Below are 15,263 nucleotides of genomic sequence, written 5' to 3'. Positions count from 1 at the left end.
GGACAGAATGAGAGGAATAAAGTAATAAGAAAACCACCAGAAAACAACAAAATGGCAGTATATACACACCTATCAGTAATTACTTTAAATGTAAATGGACTAAATTCTCCCATCAAAAGACACAGAGTTGCTGAATGGACTAAAAAATACAAGACCCATCTATATGCTGCCTACAAGAGACTCACATCAGATATAAGGACACAGACTGAAAGTGAAGGGATGGAAAAAGGTATTCCATGCAAATGGAAACCAAAGGAAAGCTAGGGTACATACACTTCTATAAGAAAAAAAAAGAGTTAGGGCGCCTGGGTGACTCAGTAGGTTAAGCAAGCAACTCTTGATTTCAACTCAGGTCATGATCTCAGCATCTTGGGAATGAGCCCCACATAAGGCTCCACACTGAGCGCAGAGCCTGCTTAAGATGCGCTCTCCCAGGGTGCCTGGGTGGCTCAGTGGGTTGGGCATCTGACTCTCGATTTTGGCTCAGGTCATGGTCTCAGGATCATGACACTGAACCCCACACTGGGCTCCATGCTGAGCATGGGGCCTGCTTAGGATTCTCTCTCTCCCTCTCCATCTGCTCCTTGCCCTCCCCATGCATGCTTTCTTTCTCTCTCAAAAAAAGACTTAAAGACAAAGATTGTAGTAAGAGACCAAGATGATTATTACCTAATGATAAAGGGATTAATCCAACAAGAGGATATAACATGCAAATATTTATGCACCCAATATAGGACTGCCTAAATACATAAAGCAAATATTAAAAGATCTAACAGGAGAAACAGACAGCAATACAGTAACAATAGGAACTTGAACACACCATGTTCATCAATGAATAGATCATCCAGATAGAAAATCATTAACAAAACAGTGACCTAAAACAATACTTTAGAGCACATTAACTTATACATACACAGAACCTTCCATCCAGAGAATACATTCTTTTCAAGCAGAAATGGAATATTCTCCAAGACAGGTCATATGTTAAGCCACAAAACATGTCTTAACTAATTTAAGAAGATTGAAATCATATCAAGCAACTTTTTCCAAACACAATGGTTAAACCTAGAAATCAATTACAAGGAGAAAACTGGACAATTCACAAATACATGGAGATTAAACAACATGCTATTGAGCAACCAATGGGTCAAACAAAACAAAAAAAACCTTGAGAGAAATGAATATGGAAATACAGCATTACAAACTCATGGGCTGCAGCAAAAACAGTCCTAAGAGAGAAGTTCATAGCAGTAAATGCCTACCTCAAGAAACAAGAATCTCAATAAACAACTTAATTTTACACCTCAAGGAACTAGACAAAGTAGACAAATGAAGCCCAAAGTTAGTAGAAGAAATGATATAGCAAAGCTCTGGGCTGGGCAGCGGGAGGGGTGATGGGGGAGACAGGACGGGACGGTGACAAACAGACTTAAAAACAACAACAACAACGAAGTAGAAAGCTTGATTTTTTGAAAAGATAAACAAAATAGACAAAATATTAATTAGAATTACCAAGAGAATTCAAATAAAATCCAAAATGAAAGAAGATGTTACAACTGACACTACAGAAATACAAAAGATCATAACTACTATGAAAAATTATACACCCATAAATTGGCCAACCTAGAAGTAAATTCCGAGGAACATACAACTCCCAAGACAAAAGCACAGAGAAATAGAAAATGTAACCAAACCAATTATCAGTAAGGACATTTAGTTAGTAATCAAACCCTACTTACAAATAAAAGTCCAAACCTAGAGAGCTTCACTGGGGAATTCTACCAATAATTTTTAAGAGAATTAATATCAACCCTTTCTCAAACTCTTCCAAAAAACAGAAGAGGAGTGAACACTTACAAACTCATCTTATGAGGCCAGGATTACCCTCATATCAAAACCAGACATAAACACTACAAGAAAATTACAAGCCAATATCCCAGATGAACATAGATGCAAAAATGCTCAACAAAATATTAGCAAACTGAATTCAACAATACATTAAAAGGATCATACATCAGGAGCAAGTGGGATTTAGTCCAAGAATGCAAAGATGGTTCAACATTTGCAACAAACAAGGTGATACACGACATTAACAAAATGAAGGATAATAATCATATGATCATCTCAATTGATGCAGAAAAAGCATGTGACAAAATTTAACATCCATTTATGGTAAAACCTCTCAATAAAGTAGGCCCAGAGGGAGCATATATCAACTTAATAAAGGCCATGTATGAGAAAACAACAGCTAACATCATACTCAATGGTGAAAAGCTGAAAGCTTTTCCTCCAAGATCAGGAACAAGGCAAGGATGCCCATTCTTGCCACATTGTTTCAACACAGTAGTAGAAGTCCTAGTCAGAAAAATCAGAGAAGGAAAACAAAAGAAATCCAACTGGGAAAGAAGAAATAAAACTATCACTATTTGAAGATGACATGCTATTCTACATAGAAAACCCTAAAGAAACTACAAAAAATAATATATATATATATCATACACACACACACACACATATATATATTAGAATAAACACATTCAGTAAAGTTGTGAAAACCAATATACAAAAATCTGTTGTTTCCATACACTAATAACAAACTATCAGAAAGAGAAATTCAGAAAACAATCCCATTTACATCAAAAAGAGTAATATACCTAGGAATAAATTTAACCAAGGAGGTGAAAATCTGTACCCTGAAAACTATAAGACATTGGTGAAAGAAACTGAAGGCACATGTTCATGGATTGGAAGAATTAATATTATTAAAATGTTCATACTACCCAAAGCAACATACAAATTCAATGTAATCCCCATCAGAATTCCAATGGCATTTTTCACAGAAATAGAAAAGACAATTCTAATATGTGTATGGAAGCACAAAGACCCCAAATCGCTAAAACTATTCTGAGAACAAAGCTGGAGGCATCACACTTCCTGATTTCACACTATATTACAAGCTATAGTAATCAAAATAGTATGGTATTGGCATAAAGACAGACACACAGGTCAATGGAACAGAATAAAGTAATCAGAGATAAAGGCATGCATATGTGGTCAATTAATTTACAACAAAGGAGCCAAGAATATATAATGGGAAAAGAACGGTCTCTTCAACAAAAGTGGGAAAACTGGGTAGGTAGCCAATGCAAAAGAATGAAACTGGACCACTATCTTACACCATAAACAAAAACTAACTCAAAATGGAATAAAGACTTGGACTAAAGACTTGAACCTGAAACTATGAAACTCCTAGAAGACAGCAGAGGCAGTAAACTCCCTACATCAGTCTTGGTGCTGACTTTTTGGATTTGATACCAAAAGCAAATGCAACAAAAGCAAAAATCAGCAAGTGGGACTACATCAAACTAAACAATTTCTCTACAGTCAAGGAAATCATCAGTAAAATGAAAAGGCTAACTATGGAATGGGAGAAAATATTTGCAAATCATGTTACCTGCCAAGGAGTTAACATCCAAAATATATAAAGAATTCATACAACTCGTAGCAAAAAAAAAAAAAAAAAAAAGATTAAAAAATGAGCAGATGGGGCGCCTGGGGGGCTCAGTTAAGTGTCTGACTCTAGATTTCAGCTCAGGTCATGATCTCAGGGTGGTGAGATGGAGCCTGCTTAAGATTTGCTCTTTCCCCCTCTCCATTTGCCCCTCCCCCCCATGCACACACTCACTTTCTCTAAAAAATAAAGGGGGGAGGGCAGAGCATCTGAATAGAAATTTTTCCAAAGAAGATACATGGCTGGCCAACAGGTACATACAAAAGATTCTCAACATCACTAGTCATCACAGAAATGCAAATCAAAACCACAATGAGGTATATCACACCCACCTGTCAGAACAGCTATTATCATAAACACAAGAAATAAAAAGTTGGCAAGAATGTGGAGAAAAGGGAATCCTTCTGCAGTGTTGGTAGTAATATAAATTGGTATAGCCAGTATAGAAAACAGTATGAAGGTTCCTCAAAAAATTAAAAATAGAAGTACCCTATGAGGGCGCCTGGGTGGCTCAGTTGGTTAAGCGGCTGCCTTCAGCTCAGGTCATGATCCTGGAGTCCCCGGATCGAGTCCCGCATCGGGCTCCCTGCTCGGTGGGGGGTCTGCTTCTCCCTCTGACCCTCCCCCCCATGTGCTCTCTCTCTCTCTCAAATAAATAAAATCTTAAAAAAAAAAAAAAAAAAAAGTACCACCCTATGAGCCAGCAATTCCACTTCTGGGTATTTATCTGAATGAAACAAAAACACTAAGATATATGCATCCTCATGTTCACTGTAGAATTATTTACAATAGCCAAGACATGGAAACAACTTAACTGTCAACAGATAAATGAACAAAGATGTGGTGTATATTATAAAAGTGAATGATATTCAGCCACATAAAAAGAAGAAAATCCTGCCTTTTGTGACTATGTGAATGGTCCTTGAGGGCATTATGTTAAATGAATTAAGTCAGATTGAGATAGACAAACATTATATGATCTCACTTATATGTGGAATCTTAAAAACCCCAAACTCATAGAAATAGAGAGGAGATTGATGGTTGCCAGGGGCAAGGGTGAGGGGGTTTGGGAAAATGGGCGAAGGTGGCCAAAGGGTAAAATTAAAAAGGCCTGGGGATATAATGTACACCGTGATGACTATAATTAATAATGTATTGTACATTTGAAGGTTGATAGGTTAGTAAATCTTAAAAGTTAATATCACAAGAAAAAAAAACTTGTAACTATGTGTGTATGGATGTTAACTAGACTCAATGTCATAATCATTTTGTAATATGTACAAATATCAAATCATTATGTTATACACCTGAAGCTAATATCTTATGTGTCAACTACACCTCAATAAAAACCAAAATAATAATTGGAGACTTCAATACCCCACTCACAATAATGTATAGAACTAGGCAGAGGATAAATAAGGAAAGAGTAGAAATAACACAATAAACCAATTAGATCTAACAGACATATACAGAACATTCTACACAACAGACAGATCTAACAGACATATATAAATTCTTCACAAGTACACATGGGACATTTTCCAGGACACAGCATATACTGGGCAACAAATTAAGTCTCTATGTATTTTTTTTTTAAAGATTTATTTATTTGACTGAGAGAGAAAGAGAGAGAGAAAGCGCACAAGCAAGGGGAGCGGTAGACAGAGGGAGAGGGAAGAGGCTCCCCACTGAGCAGGGAGCTCGATGCGGGGCTTGATCTCAGGACCCGGGAAGCATGATCTGAGATGAAGGCAGACACTTAACTGACTGAGCCTCCCAGGCGCCCCAAGTCTCTATGTACTTTAAATATACTTATCAATACAAAGTATCTTCTCCAACCACACTGGTATGAGGTTACATATCAGTAACAGAAGGAAAACTGAAAAATTCACAAAACTGTGGAAATTAACACACTTTTAAACAATCAACAGACTCAAGAAGAAATCACAAGGGAAATGAGAAAATACTTAAAGACAAAAATGAAAATACAATATACCAGAATTTAAGGGACACGGCAGAAGATGTACTAAGGGGAGGGGCATTTATAGCTATACACACTTAAAATATAAGATCCCAAATCAACAACCTAATATTACAACTAGAAAAAGAATGAACTAAACCAAAGCTAGCAGAAAGGAAAAGATAATAAAGATTAGAGCAGAGAGAAATGAAATAGACAATAGAATGAAACTGAAAGTTGGCTCTTTGAAAGGATTAATAAAATTGACAAAACTTTAGTTGGACGGACTAAAAAAGACTGATAAGGGGCACCTGGCTGGCTTAGGCAGTAGAGCATGGGACTCTTGATCTTGCACTCATGAGTTCGAGCCCCACGTTGGGTGTAGAGTTTACTTAAAAACAAAACAAGACACAAATTACTAAAATCAGAAATGAAAGTAGGGACATGACCAATTCTACAAAAATAAAAAGGATTATGATAGTATTATGAATAGTTGTATGCCAATACATTGGATAACCTACATGAAATGGCTCAATTCCTAGAAACACAAAACCTACCAAGATTAAATCACAAAGAAATAATGAATCTGAATATCAGACCTATAACTAGTATGATTGAATCCACAATCAAAAAACCTCTAACAAAGAAAAGCCCTGGACCTGATAACTACATGGGTGAATTCTATTAAACATTTATATAAAAACTAACCAATCCTTTCCAAACTTCTCCAAAAAGTTTAAGAGAGAACACTTTGTAACTCATTTATTAGGCCAGCACAACTTTGATACCAAAGCCAGAGAAAGACATTCCAAGAAAACTACAGACCAATATTACTTATGAATATTAATGTAAAAACCCTCAGCAAATTAGTAAATAAAAATAAGCCTAATAAAAGGATTACACATCATGACCAAGTGGAATTTATTTCTGGAATATAAGGATGGTTCAACATAGGATAACTGATCAATGTAATACACCACATTAACAGGAAGAAGGGAAAAAAAAGACATGATTATCTCAATGCAGAAAAAGCATTTGACAAAATTCAACACATTTCAATGATAACGTTAAAAAACTAGGAATAGAAGGAAATTATCTCAACATAATAAAAGCCATGTATGAAAAAAGGTAAAGATATCCATCTTCATCACTGGAACATGGTTCTGGAAAGTCTAGGTAGAGCAAATAGGCAAGAAACAGAAATAAAAGGCATCCAAATTGGAAAAGAAGTAAAATTATCTGTGTTTACAGATGGTATAATCTTATATGCACAAAACCCTAAAGAGTCCACAAAAACAAGTGTTAGAATAAATGAATTCAGCAAAGCATCAGGATACGAAGTCACCACACAAAACTCAGATGAATCTTTATAAACCCACAATGAACAATCTGAAAGGCAAATTACAAAAACAATTCCATTTACAACAGCTTCAAAAACAATACTTAGAAATTAACCTTAAGAAGGAATTTACCTTAGGAAGGTAAAAGACTTGTACAATGAAAACCACAAAACATCGCTGAAAAAAAAATTAAATTTGGCATAAACAGAAACACAGTTCATGTTAATGGACTGGAAGACAATATTATTGAAATGTCAATATTACCCCCAAGCAATCTACAGATTCAATGCAATCCCTACCAAAATTCCAATGAAGATTTTTTGCAGGAATAGAAAAACCCATCCTAAAATTCATCTGGAATCCCAAGGGATCCCAAATAGGCAAAATAGTCTTGATAAAGAACAAAACTGGAAGGGGTGCCTGGGTGGCTCAGTCGTTAAGCGTCTGCCTTTGGCTCAGGTCATGATCCCAGGGTCCTGGGATCGAGCCCCGCATCGGGCTCCCTGCACTGCGGGGAAGCCTGCTTCTCCCTCTCCCCCTCCCCCTGCTTGTGTTCCCTCTCTCACTGTCTCTCTCTCTGTCAAATAAATAAAATCTTCAAAAACAAAAAAACAAAAAAACAAAACTGGAGGACTCACACTTCCTGACTTCAAAACTGAGAGGTACAGTAATCAAAACGGTATAGTATTGGCATAAAGACAGCAGATAGATGAATGGAATAGAATAAGAGAACCCAGAAATAAACCCTCACATATATGAGCACATGATTTTTGACAAGCTTGCCAATACCATTCAAATGGTGCTGGAAAAACTGAATATCCATATGCAAAAGAATGAAGCTGGAACCTTCCCTAACATCATATACAAAAATTACTCAAATTGGATCAAACATCTAAATGTGAGGCCTAAAACAAAACTCTTGGAAGAAAACATTGGACAAAAGCTTCAAACATTGGCCAGGGCAATGATTTCTTGGATATAGCAGCAAAGGCACAGGTAAAAAAGAAAAAATAGACAAATTGGACTTCATGAACATTTTTAAAAACTGTGCAACATAAGACACTATCAAGAGAGTAAAAAGGCAAACCACAGAATGAGAGAAGGTATTTGCTAATCATGTATGATAAAGATTTAAACTCCAAATATGTAAGTATTCCCAAAGCAACAAAAGCCAAACAACCTGTTCAAAAATGGGCAAAGGACTTGAACAGACATTTCTCCAAAGAGGACTGACTGCAGTGTAAGATCTGACAGTTGGCTTTTCTTATCCTAAAGCAAGTGCCCGACTTAAGCTTTGAATGCAGAGGCATCTGCTTCACCCCCTCTGAAGAAAGCTATTTCCAATGAACACAAAGCCACCCATAGGACTAAAGAGCCAGGCTGCCTTCCCACACAGAGAATCCTTTGTTTTAGAGATCTTAGTTAATTTCACTAACTGACCATTTGGGCCACTTGTTTTTTCTCTTCCTGAGCTATACTCCTACACTTACGTTTTAAGTTAACCAATAAAGACCCAGCCCTTGAAACCCTAGGCCCCCACCCTCAACGCCAGTAAAAGCAGAACCCCAGTCCTGTTCTCTCGTTCTCTGTCTCCCTCTCTGTACCAATTACCTGGTTGTGTGGCCCCCATGGCATGCCTTGTACACTCCAGGGCTTGTAAATAATCAACTACTTTTTCCTTCAGTTTTCTAAAGGTTTTTGTTCAAGGGCATCTTGCAATCATAAGAACCACAAGGTCCGGTCCAATCATAACATAAGTTTGGAAAGGGGAAAGGTCCTTGGGAAGCTCACTAGTTCCAGGCATTTCTATTCAATAGCATTACCACAGATAGGCTGAGACTGGCACAAAACGATGGCCAATAGGGATGCCTGGGTGGCTCAGTTGGTTAAATATCTGCCTTCGGCTCAGGTCATGATCCCAGGGTCCCGGGATCAAGTCCTGCATCGGGCTCCTTGCTCGCCTGGGAGTCTGCTTCTCCCTCTGCCTGCTCAGCCTGCCACTCCCCTTGCTGTGCTCTCTCTCTCTCCCCCCCTAACAAATAAATAAAATCTTGGGGGGGGAAAAAAAGGCCAATAAATACATAAAAAGATGTTCAATATCACTAATTAGGGAACTGACCTCACACCTATTAGAATGGCTACTGTAAAAGAAAAAAAAAGAAAAAAAACAAAATTGGTGAGGATGTAGAAAATCTGGAACCCTCGTGCAGTTGGTGGGAATGTAAAATGGTACAGCCACTGTGGAAAACAGTATGGGGGGGGTCCTCAACAAATTAAAAACAGAATTACTATATGATGCAGCAATTCCACTTCTTGGTACATATCTGTAGGGGTCAGGACAGACCTCTCTCAGAATGTGCCACTTTGGCATATGGATTATTTTGTGCTAAAGGCACTTGAGACCCTATAGGCTCAAGAGAAACTTTTGTCCTCCTTTAACAATACAGAACAACCTAAACTGCGGGGTCTTTTCCAGAATAAGAGTTATTAACAGAGATAAATTTTATCTGAGCCACCCATCTGTATGGTAGGACAAACATCTAATCACCAAATATCTGCTCTTTTTGCTGCCCTGTGAAGTGCATTCCTTTCCTCTGAAGTCGCAGACCCCAAGCCCTTTTCCCTTCATTCAGAATGACATATATACCTCATTTCGCCAGTCTTTCCATGTCTATGTGGTTTCCTTGAATGTATGCCTATTAAATTTTATTTTCTCCTGTTAATCTGTCTTGTGTCAATTTGATTCTTAGTCCAGCTAGACCTTTGAAGAGACAGGAATTCTTGCCACCCCACCCCCTCAACATATCCAAAAGAATTGAAAGCAGGGTCTCAAAGAGAGATTTGTACACACCACATTGATACCAGCATTATTCACAATAGCGCAAAAATGGAAGTAACCCAAACATCCATTGACAGATAAAAGGATAAACAAAATGTGGTATATACATATAAGGGTATATTACTTGGCTTGTAGAAAAAAGGAAATTCTGCATTATGCTAGGACATGGACGAACCTTGAGAATATTATGGTAAGTGAAATAAACCAGTCACAAAAAAGACAAATACAATGTACCCATTTATATGCAGTACCTAGAGATGTCAAATTCATAAAGACAGGAAGCAGGACAATGGCTGCCAAGGACTAAGGGGAGTGGAGAAAGGGAAGTTCTAAAGTTTCAGTTTTACAAGATGAAAAGAGTAAGGAAGATGGGTGGTGGTGATAGTCCCTCAACATTATCAACGTATGTAATACCACTCATCTGTATGTAAAAAAGGTTAAGAGGGCAAATTTTGTTACATTTTACCACACACAAAGCTTGGTACACCAGTTTTCCTTCTCCACCAGAGTAAAAAGAAACTGCACCTTAAACCCAAACCCCCTGCACTAACATGTAATGTCTTCTACAATCTGGATTCTTCCTACTTTCCCAAATGGATCATTGAGCAGGCACAGATTACATGAATGGTCTACACACTATCCTGGGCTAACAGTGACATCTTGTGGCCAGTAATCATTTTTCCGCACAGTACGACTAGGTGCTTCTCAAACTTTCAAATATGCTGAAGTGGGAAGTGGGAAGTCGGGGGGGGGGGGGGGGGGTCTTGTTAAAATGGTATTGTGACTCAGCAGGTGGGGTGGGGCCAGGATCTGTACTTCCATGCAACTCCCAAGTAATGCTAACGCTTCTGATCTGGGGAGCAGCCCTGGAGCAGCAACGGTCTTCAGTTCACTGACAACTTCACTCGTGGAGGAACACAGGTGTTCCCTGGTCACCCACTTCTCTCCCCATTTTACCGGTTACAGCTTCCTATACGGTCATGATCCCATCCACCATGCCTGCGAGCATTTCCTTCTGAACTCCTCCTTCCCATTTTCTACTGATTCCTGTCCATTTAGCTCAGGAGGATCGCTTTCTCTGCACCTGTGTCAAATCAGTCTCGACTGAGAAAATGAAGATAGTTTCTTCTCTCAAGCACCTTGCAGGTTTGAGACAATAGCATAATTGACTGTCACAGACCCTCTCCTCCCTCTTCAGTTAAGCAAAACGGCTGGGCTTCCAAGTTAGGTTCCTGGGTTCCAAACCCGCTCGGACCTAACACACCTCACCTGAGATGGTGGGCAAGCCACATCCCTTCCGTGAGTCTGTTTCCTTAACCCTAAAAGAGGGGTTAGCAATGGCACCTTCCCCTGCGCTGTCCTAGGCATTAAAAGACAGTGCCCATAAAAGCCGCTGCATCTCTTGGGCTGGGGCACAGCGGCCCCTGCTCCTCTGCGCCGCTGGCGTCCGCCCACCCCTCGGGAGCCCCCCCAACACACCTGCGGGCGCCCCCACCCGCGGGCGTTCCCTCCCACCTGCGGGCGCTCCCCCCCACACACACACCCGCGGACGCCCCACACACCTGAGGGCGTTCCCCCCCCCAACACACACACACACCTGCGGGCGCTCCCCCAACACTCACACACCTGCGGGGCCTCCCCCACACACACAAATACCCGCGGGCTATCCCCCCACACACACACATCCGCGGACGCCCCACACACCTGAGGGCGTTTCCCCCAACACACAAACCTGCGGTCGCTCCCCCCCACACACACACAGCCGCGGACTCCCCACTGACCTGAGGGCGCTCCCTCCCCACACACACACACCTGCGGGCGCCCCCACCCGCGGGCGCTCCCCCCCAACACACACCCGCGGGCGATCCCCCCCCAACACACACACACACACCCGCGGGCGCTCCTCCCCCACACACACACCCGCGGACGCCCCACGCACCTGAGGGCGCTCCCCCAACATTCACACACCTGCGGGCCCTCCCCCCCACACACAAATACCCGCGGGCTATCCCCCCCCCACATACAGCCGCGGGCGCTCCCTACACACCTGAGGGCGTTTCCCCCCCCCACACACTCCCGCGGACGCCCCACGCACCTGAGAGCGTTTCCCCCCCCACACACTCCCGCGGACGCCCCACGCACCTGAGGGCGTTTCCCCCCCACACACACTCCCGCGGACGCCCCACGCACCTGAGGGCGTTTCCCCCCCCACACACTCCCGCGGACGCCCCACGCACCTGAGGGCGTTTCCCCCCCCACACACTCCCGCGGACGCCCCACGCACCTGAGGGCGTTTCCCCCCACACACACTCCCGCGGACGCCCCACGCACCTGAGGGCGTTTCCCCCCCACACACACTCCCGCGGACGCCCCACGCACCTGAGGGCGTTTCCCCCCCCACACACTCCCGCGGACGCCCCACGCACCTGAGGGCGTTTCCCCCCACACACACTCCCGCGGACGCCCCACGCACCTGAGGGCGTTTCCCCCCCCACACACTCCCGCGGACGCCCCACGCACCTGAGGGCGTTTCCCCCCACACACACTCCCGCGGACGCCCCACGCACCTGAGGGCGTTTCCCCCCCCACACACTCCCGCGGACGCCCCACGCACCTGAGGGCGTTTCCCCCCACACACACTCCCGCGGACGCCCCACGCACCTGAGGGCGTTTCCCCCCCACACACACTCCCGCGGACGCCCCACGCACCTGAGGGCGTTTCCCCCCCCACACACTCCCGCGGACGCCCCACGCACCTGAGGGCGTTTCCCCCCACACACACTCCCGCGGACGCCCCACGCACCTGAGAGCGTTTCCCCCCCCACACACTCCCGCGGACGCCCCACGCACCTGAGGGCGTTTCCCCCCCACACACACTCCCGCGGACGCCCCACGCACCTGAGGGCGTTTCCCCCCCCACACACTCCCGCGGACGCCCCACGCACCTGAGGGCGTTTCCCCCCCCACACACTCCCGCGGACGCCCCACGCACCTGAGGGCGTTTCCCCCCACACACACTCCCGCGGACGCCCCACGCACCTGAGGGCGTTTCCCCCCCACACACACTCCCGCGGACGCCCCACGCACCTGAGGGCGTTTCCCCCCCCACACACTCCCGCGGACGCCCCACGCACCTGAGGGCGTTTCCCCCCACACACACTCCCGCGGACGCCCCACGCACCTGAGGGCGTTTCCCCCCACACACACTCCCGCGGACGCCCCACGCACCTGAGGGCGTTTCCCCCCCCACACACTCCCGCGGACGCCCCACGCACCTGAGGGCGTTTCCCCCCCCCACACACTCCCGCGGACGCCCCACGCACCTGAGGGCGTTTCCCCCCCCCACACACTCCCGCGGACGCCCCACGCACCTGAGGGCGTTTCCCCCCCACACACACTCCCGCGGACGCCCCACGCACCTGAGGGCGTTTCCCCCCCCACACACTCCCGCGGACGCCCCACGCACCTGAGGGCGTTTCCCCCCACACACACTCCCGCGGACGCCCCACGCACCTGAGGGCGTTTCCCCCCACACACACTCCCGCGGACGCCCCACGCACCTGAGGGCGTTTCCCCCCCCCACACACTCCCGCGGACGCCCCACGCACCTGAGGGCGTTTCCCCCCCCACACACTCCCGCGGACGCCCCACGCACCTGAGGGCGTTTCCCCCCACACACACTCCCGCGGACGCCCCACGCACCTGAGGGCGTTTCCCCCCCCACACACTCCCGCGGACGCCCCACGCACCTGAGGGCGTTTCCCCCCCCACACACTCCCGCGGACGCCCCACGCACCTGAGGGCGTTTCCCCCCCCACACACTCCCGCGGACGCCCCACGCACCTGAGGGCGTTTCCCCCCCACACACACTCCCGCGGACGCCCCACGCACCTGAGGGCGTTTCCCCCCCCCACACACTCCCGCGGACGCCCCACGCACCTGAGGGCGTTTCCCCCCACACACACTCCCGCGGACGCCCCACGCACCTGAGGGCGTTTCCCCCCACACACACTCCCGCGGACGCCCCACGCACCTGAGGGCGTTTCCCCCCCCACACACTCCCGCGGACGCCCCACGCACCTGAGGGCGTTTCCCCCCCCACACACTCCCGCGGACGCCCCACGCACCTGAGGGCGTTTCCCCCCACACACACTCCCGCGGACGCCCCACGCACCTGAGGGCGTTTCCCCCCACACACACTCCCGCGGACGCCCCACGCACCTGAGGGCGTTTCCCCCCCCACACACTCCCGCGGACGCCCCACGCACCTGAGGGCGTTTCCCCCCACACACACACCCGCGGACGCCCCACACACCTGAGGGCGTTTCCCCCCCCAACACACACACACACCTGCGGGCGCTCCCCCAACACTCACACACCTGCGGGGCCTCCCCCACACACACAAATACCCGCGGGCTATCCCCCCACACACACACATCCGCGGACGCCCCACACACCTGAGGGCGTTTCCCCCAACACACAAACCTGCGGTCGCTCCCCCCCACACACACACAGCCGCGGACTCCCCACTGACCTGAGGGCGCTCCCTCCCCACACACACACACCTGCGGGCGCCCCCACCCGCGGGCGTTCCCTCCCACCTGCGGGCGCTCCCCCCCAACACACACCCGCGGGCGATCCCCCCCCAACACACACACACACCCGCGGGCGCTCCTCCCCCACACACACACCCGCGGACGCCCCACGCACCTGAGGGCGCTCCCCCAACATTCACACACCTGCGGGCCCCCCCCCACACACAAATACCCGCGGGCTATCCCCCCCCCACATACAGCCGCGGGCGCTCCCTACACACCTGAGGGCGTTTCCCCCCCCACACACTCCCGCGGACGCCCCACGCACCTGAGGGCGTTTCCCCCCACACACACTCCCGCGGACGCCCCACGCACCTGAGGGCGTTTCCCCCCCCACACACTCCCGCGGACGCCCCACGCACCTGCGGGCGCTCCCCCAGACACCCGCGAGCTCCCCTCACCGCCCGCGCAGCGCTCCCAGTCTCCCGCACACTTCCATCCTGTTATTTCTCAAAGGGAGCCCCACTGTCAGTGTCAACTGCCCCCCTCAGGTGGCCCGCGGCGACACACGCCAGGAAGCCGCGCAGCCGCCCGCCCCGGAGCCTGCGAAGGAGACGGCGAAGACTTCCGCTCTCCTCCGCCAGCCCGGCACTCGGCTGCGGCGGGGCCGGGCGTGGACAGCGGAGCCCCCGGCGCGCGGGAGACGTGGGGGGGTGCGCGGCCGGCGGAGCCCTTCACCCGCCCCCAGGGACTGCGGGAGCACGTACTGCGCTCGCCAAGTGTCTTCCCCCGCCGCCCGCGGTTCCTCGCACGCCCGCCGCAGGGCAGCGATCTCAGCCTCCAAGGCGCGGACCTCGGCCCGCTGCGCGTCCATGGCGCCGCGCTGACGAGCAGCGGCCGGAGCGGGGCGCGCCTCGCCGGGCGCTTCAAGCCTCCCGCGCTGCCGGCGCAGACCATCCGGGAACTCGGCGGGGGGCCGGGGGAGGGGGACGCCCGCGCGTGCCGCCCGCGCCCGCTCGCAGTATCCCGGACTCGGGCCGTCGCTGCGGTCCTAGCCCCACCTGGCCCCCAGCGGCCC

At 48.1% G+C, this 15,263-nt stretch overlaps 1 protein-coding gene across 4 annotated transcripts in view; it reads right to left on the bottom strand.

The window, feature by feature from the left end:
- Positions 1-15,240, bottom strand: part of CENPP (centromere protein P) — a 238,457-nt gene extending 223,217 nt beyond the window's left edge. For all 4 annotated transcript variants that reach the window (XM_045882079.3, XM_064579256.1, XM_064579254.1 and 1 more), the window contains exon 1: positions 14,953-15,240. In XM_045882079.3, coding sequence (XP_045738035.1) covers positions 14,953-15,059 — 107 coding nt within the window. In that variant the 5' untranslated portion in view covers positions 15,060-15,240. The remainder of the gene's footprint in view (positions 1-14,952) is intronic.
- Positions 15,241-15,263: the final 23 nt, after the last annotated feature.

This window comes from Mirounga angustirostris, unplaced genomic scaffold (assembly GCF_029215605.1).
Source record: "Mirounga angustirostris isolate CCGP_5_RB_7025 unplaced genomic scaffold, mMirAng1.0.hap1 SCAF_15, whole genome shotgun sequence".
NCBI classification, from domain to species: Eukaryota; Metazoa; Chordata; class Mammalia; order Carnivora; family Phocidae; genus Mirounga; species Mirounga angustirostris.
Note: the sequence above shows the minus strand (reverse complement) of the source record. Positions and strands in the feature narration are given on the sequence as shown.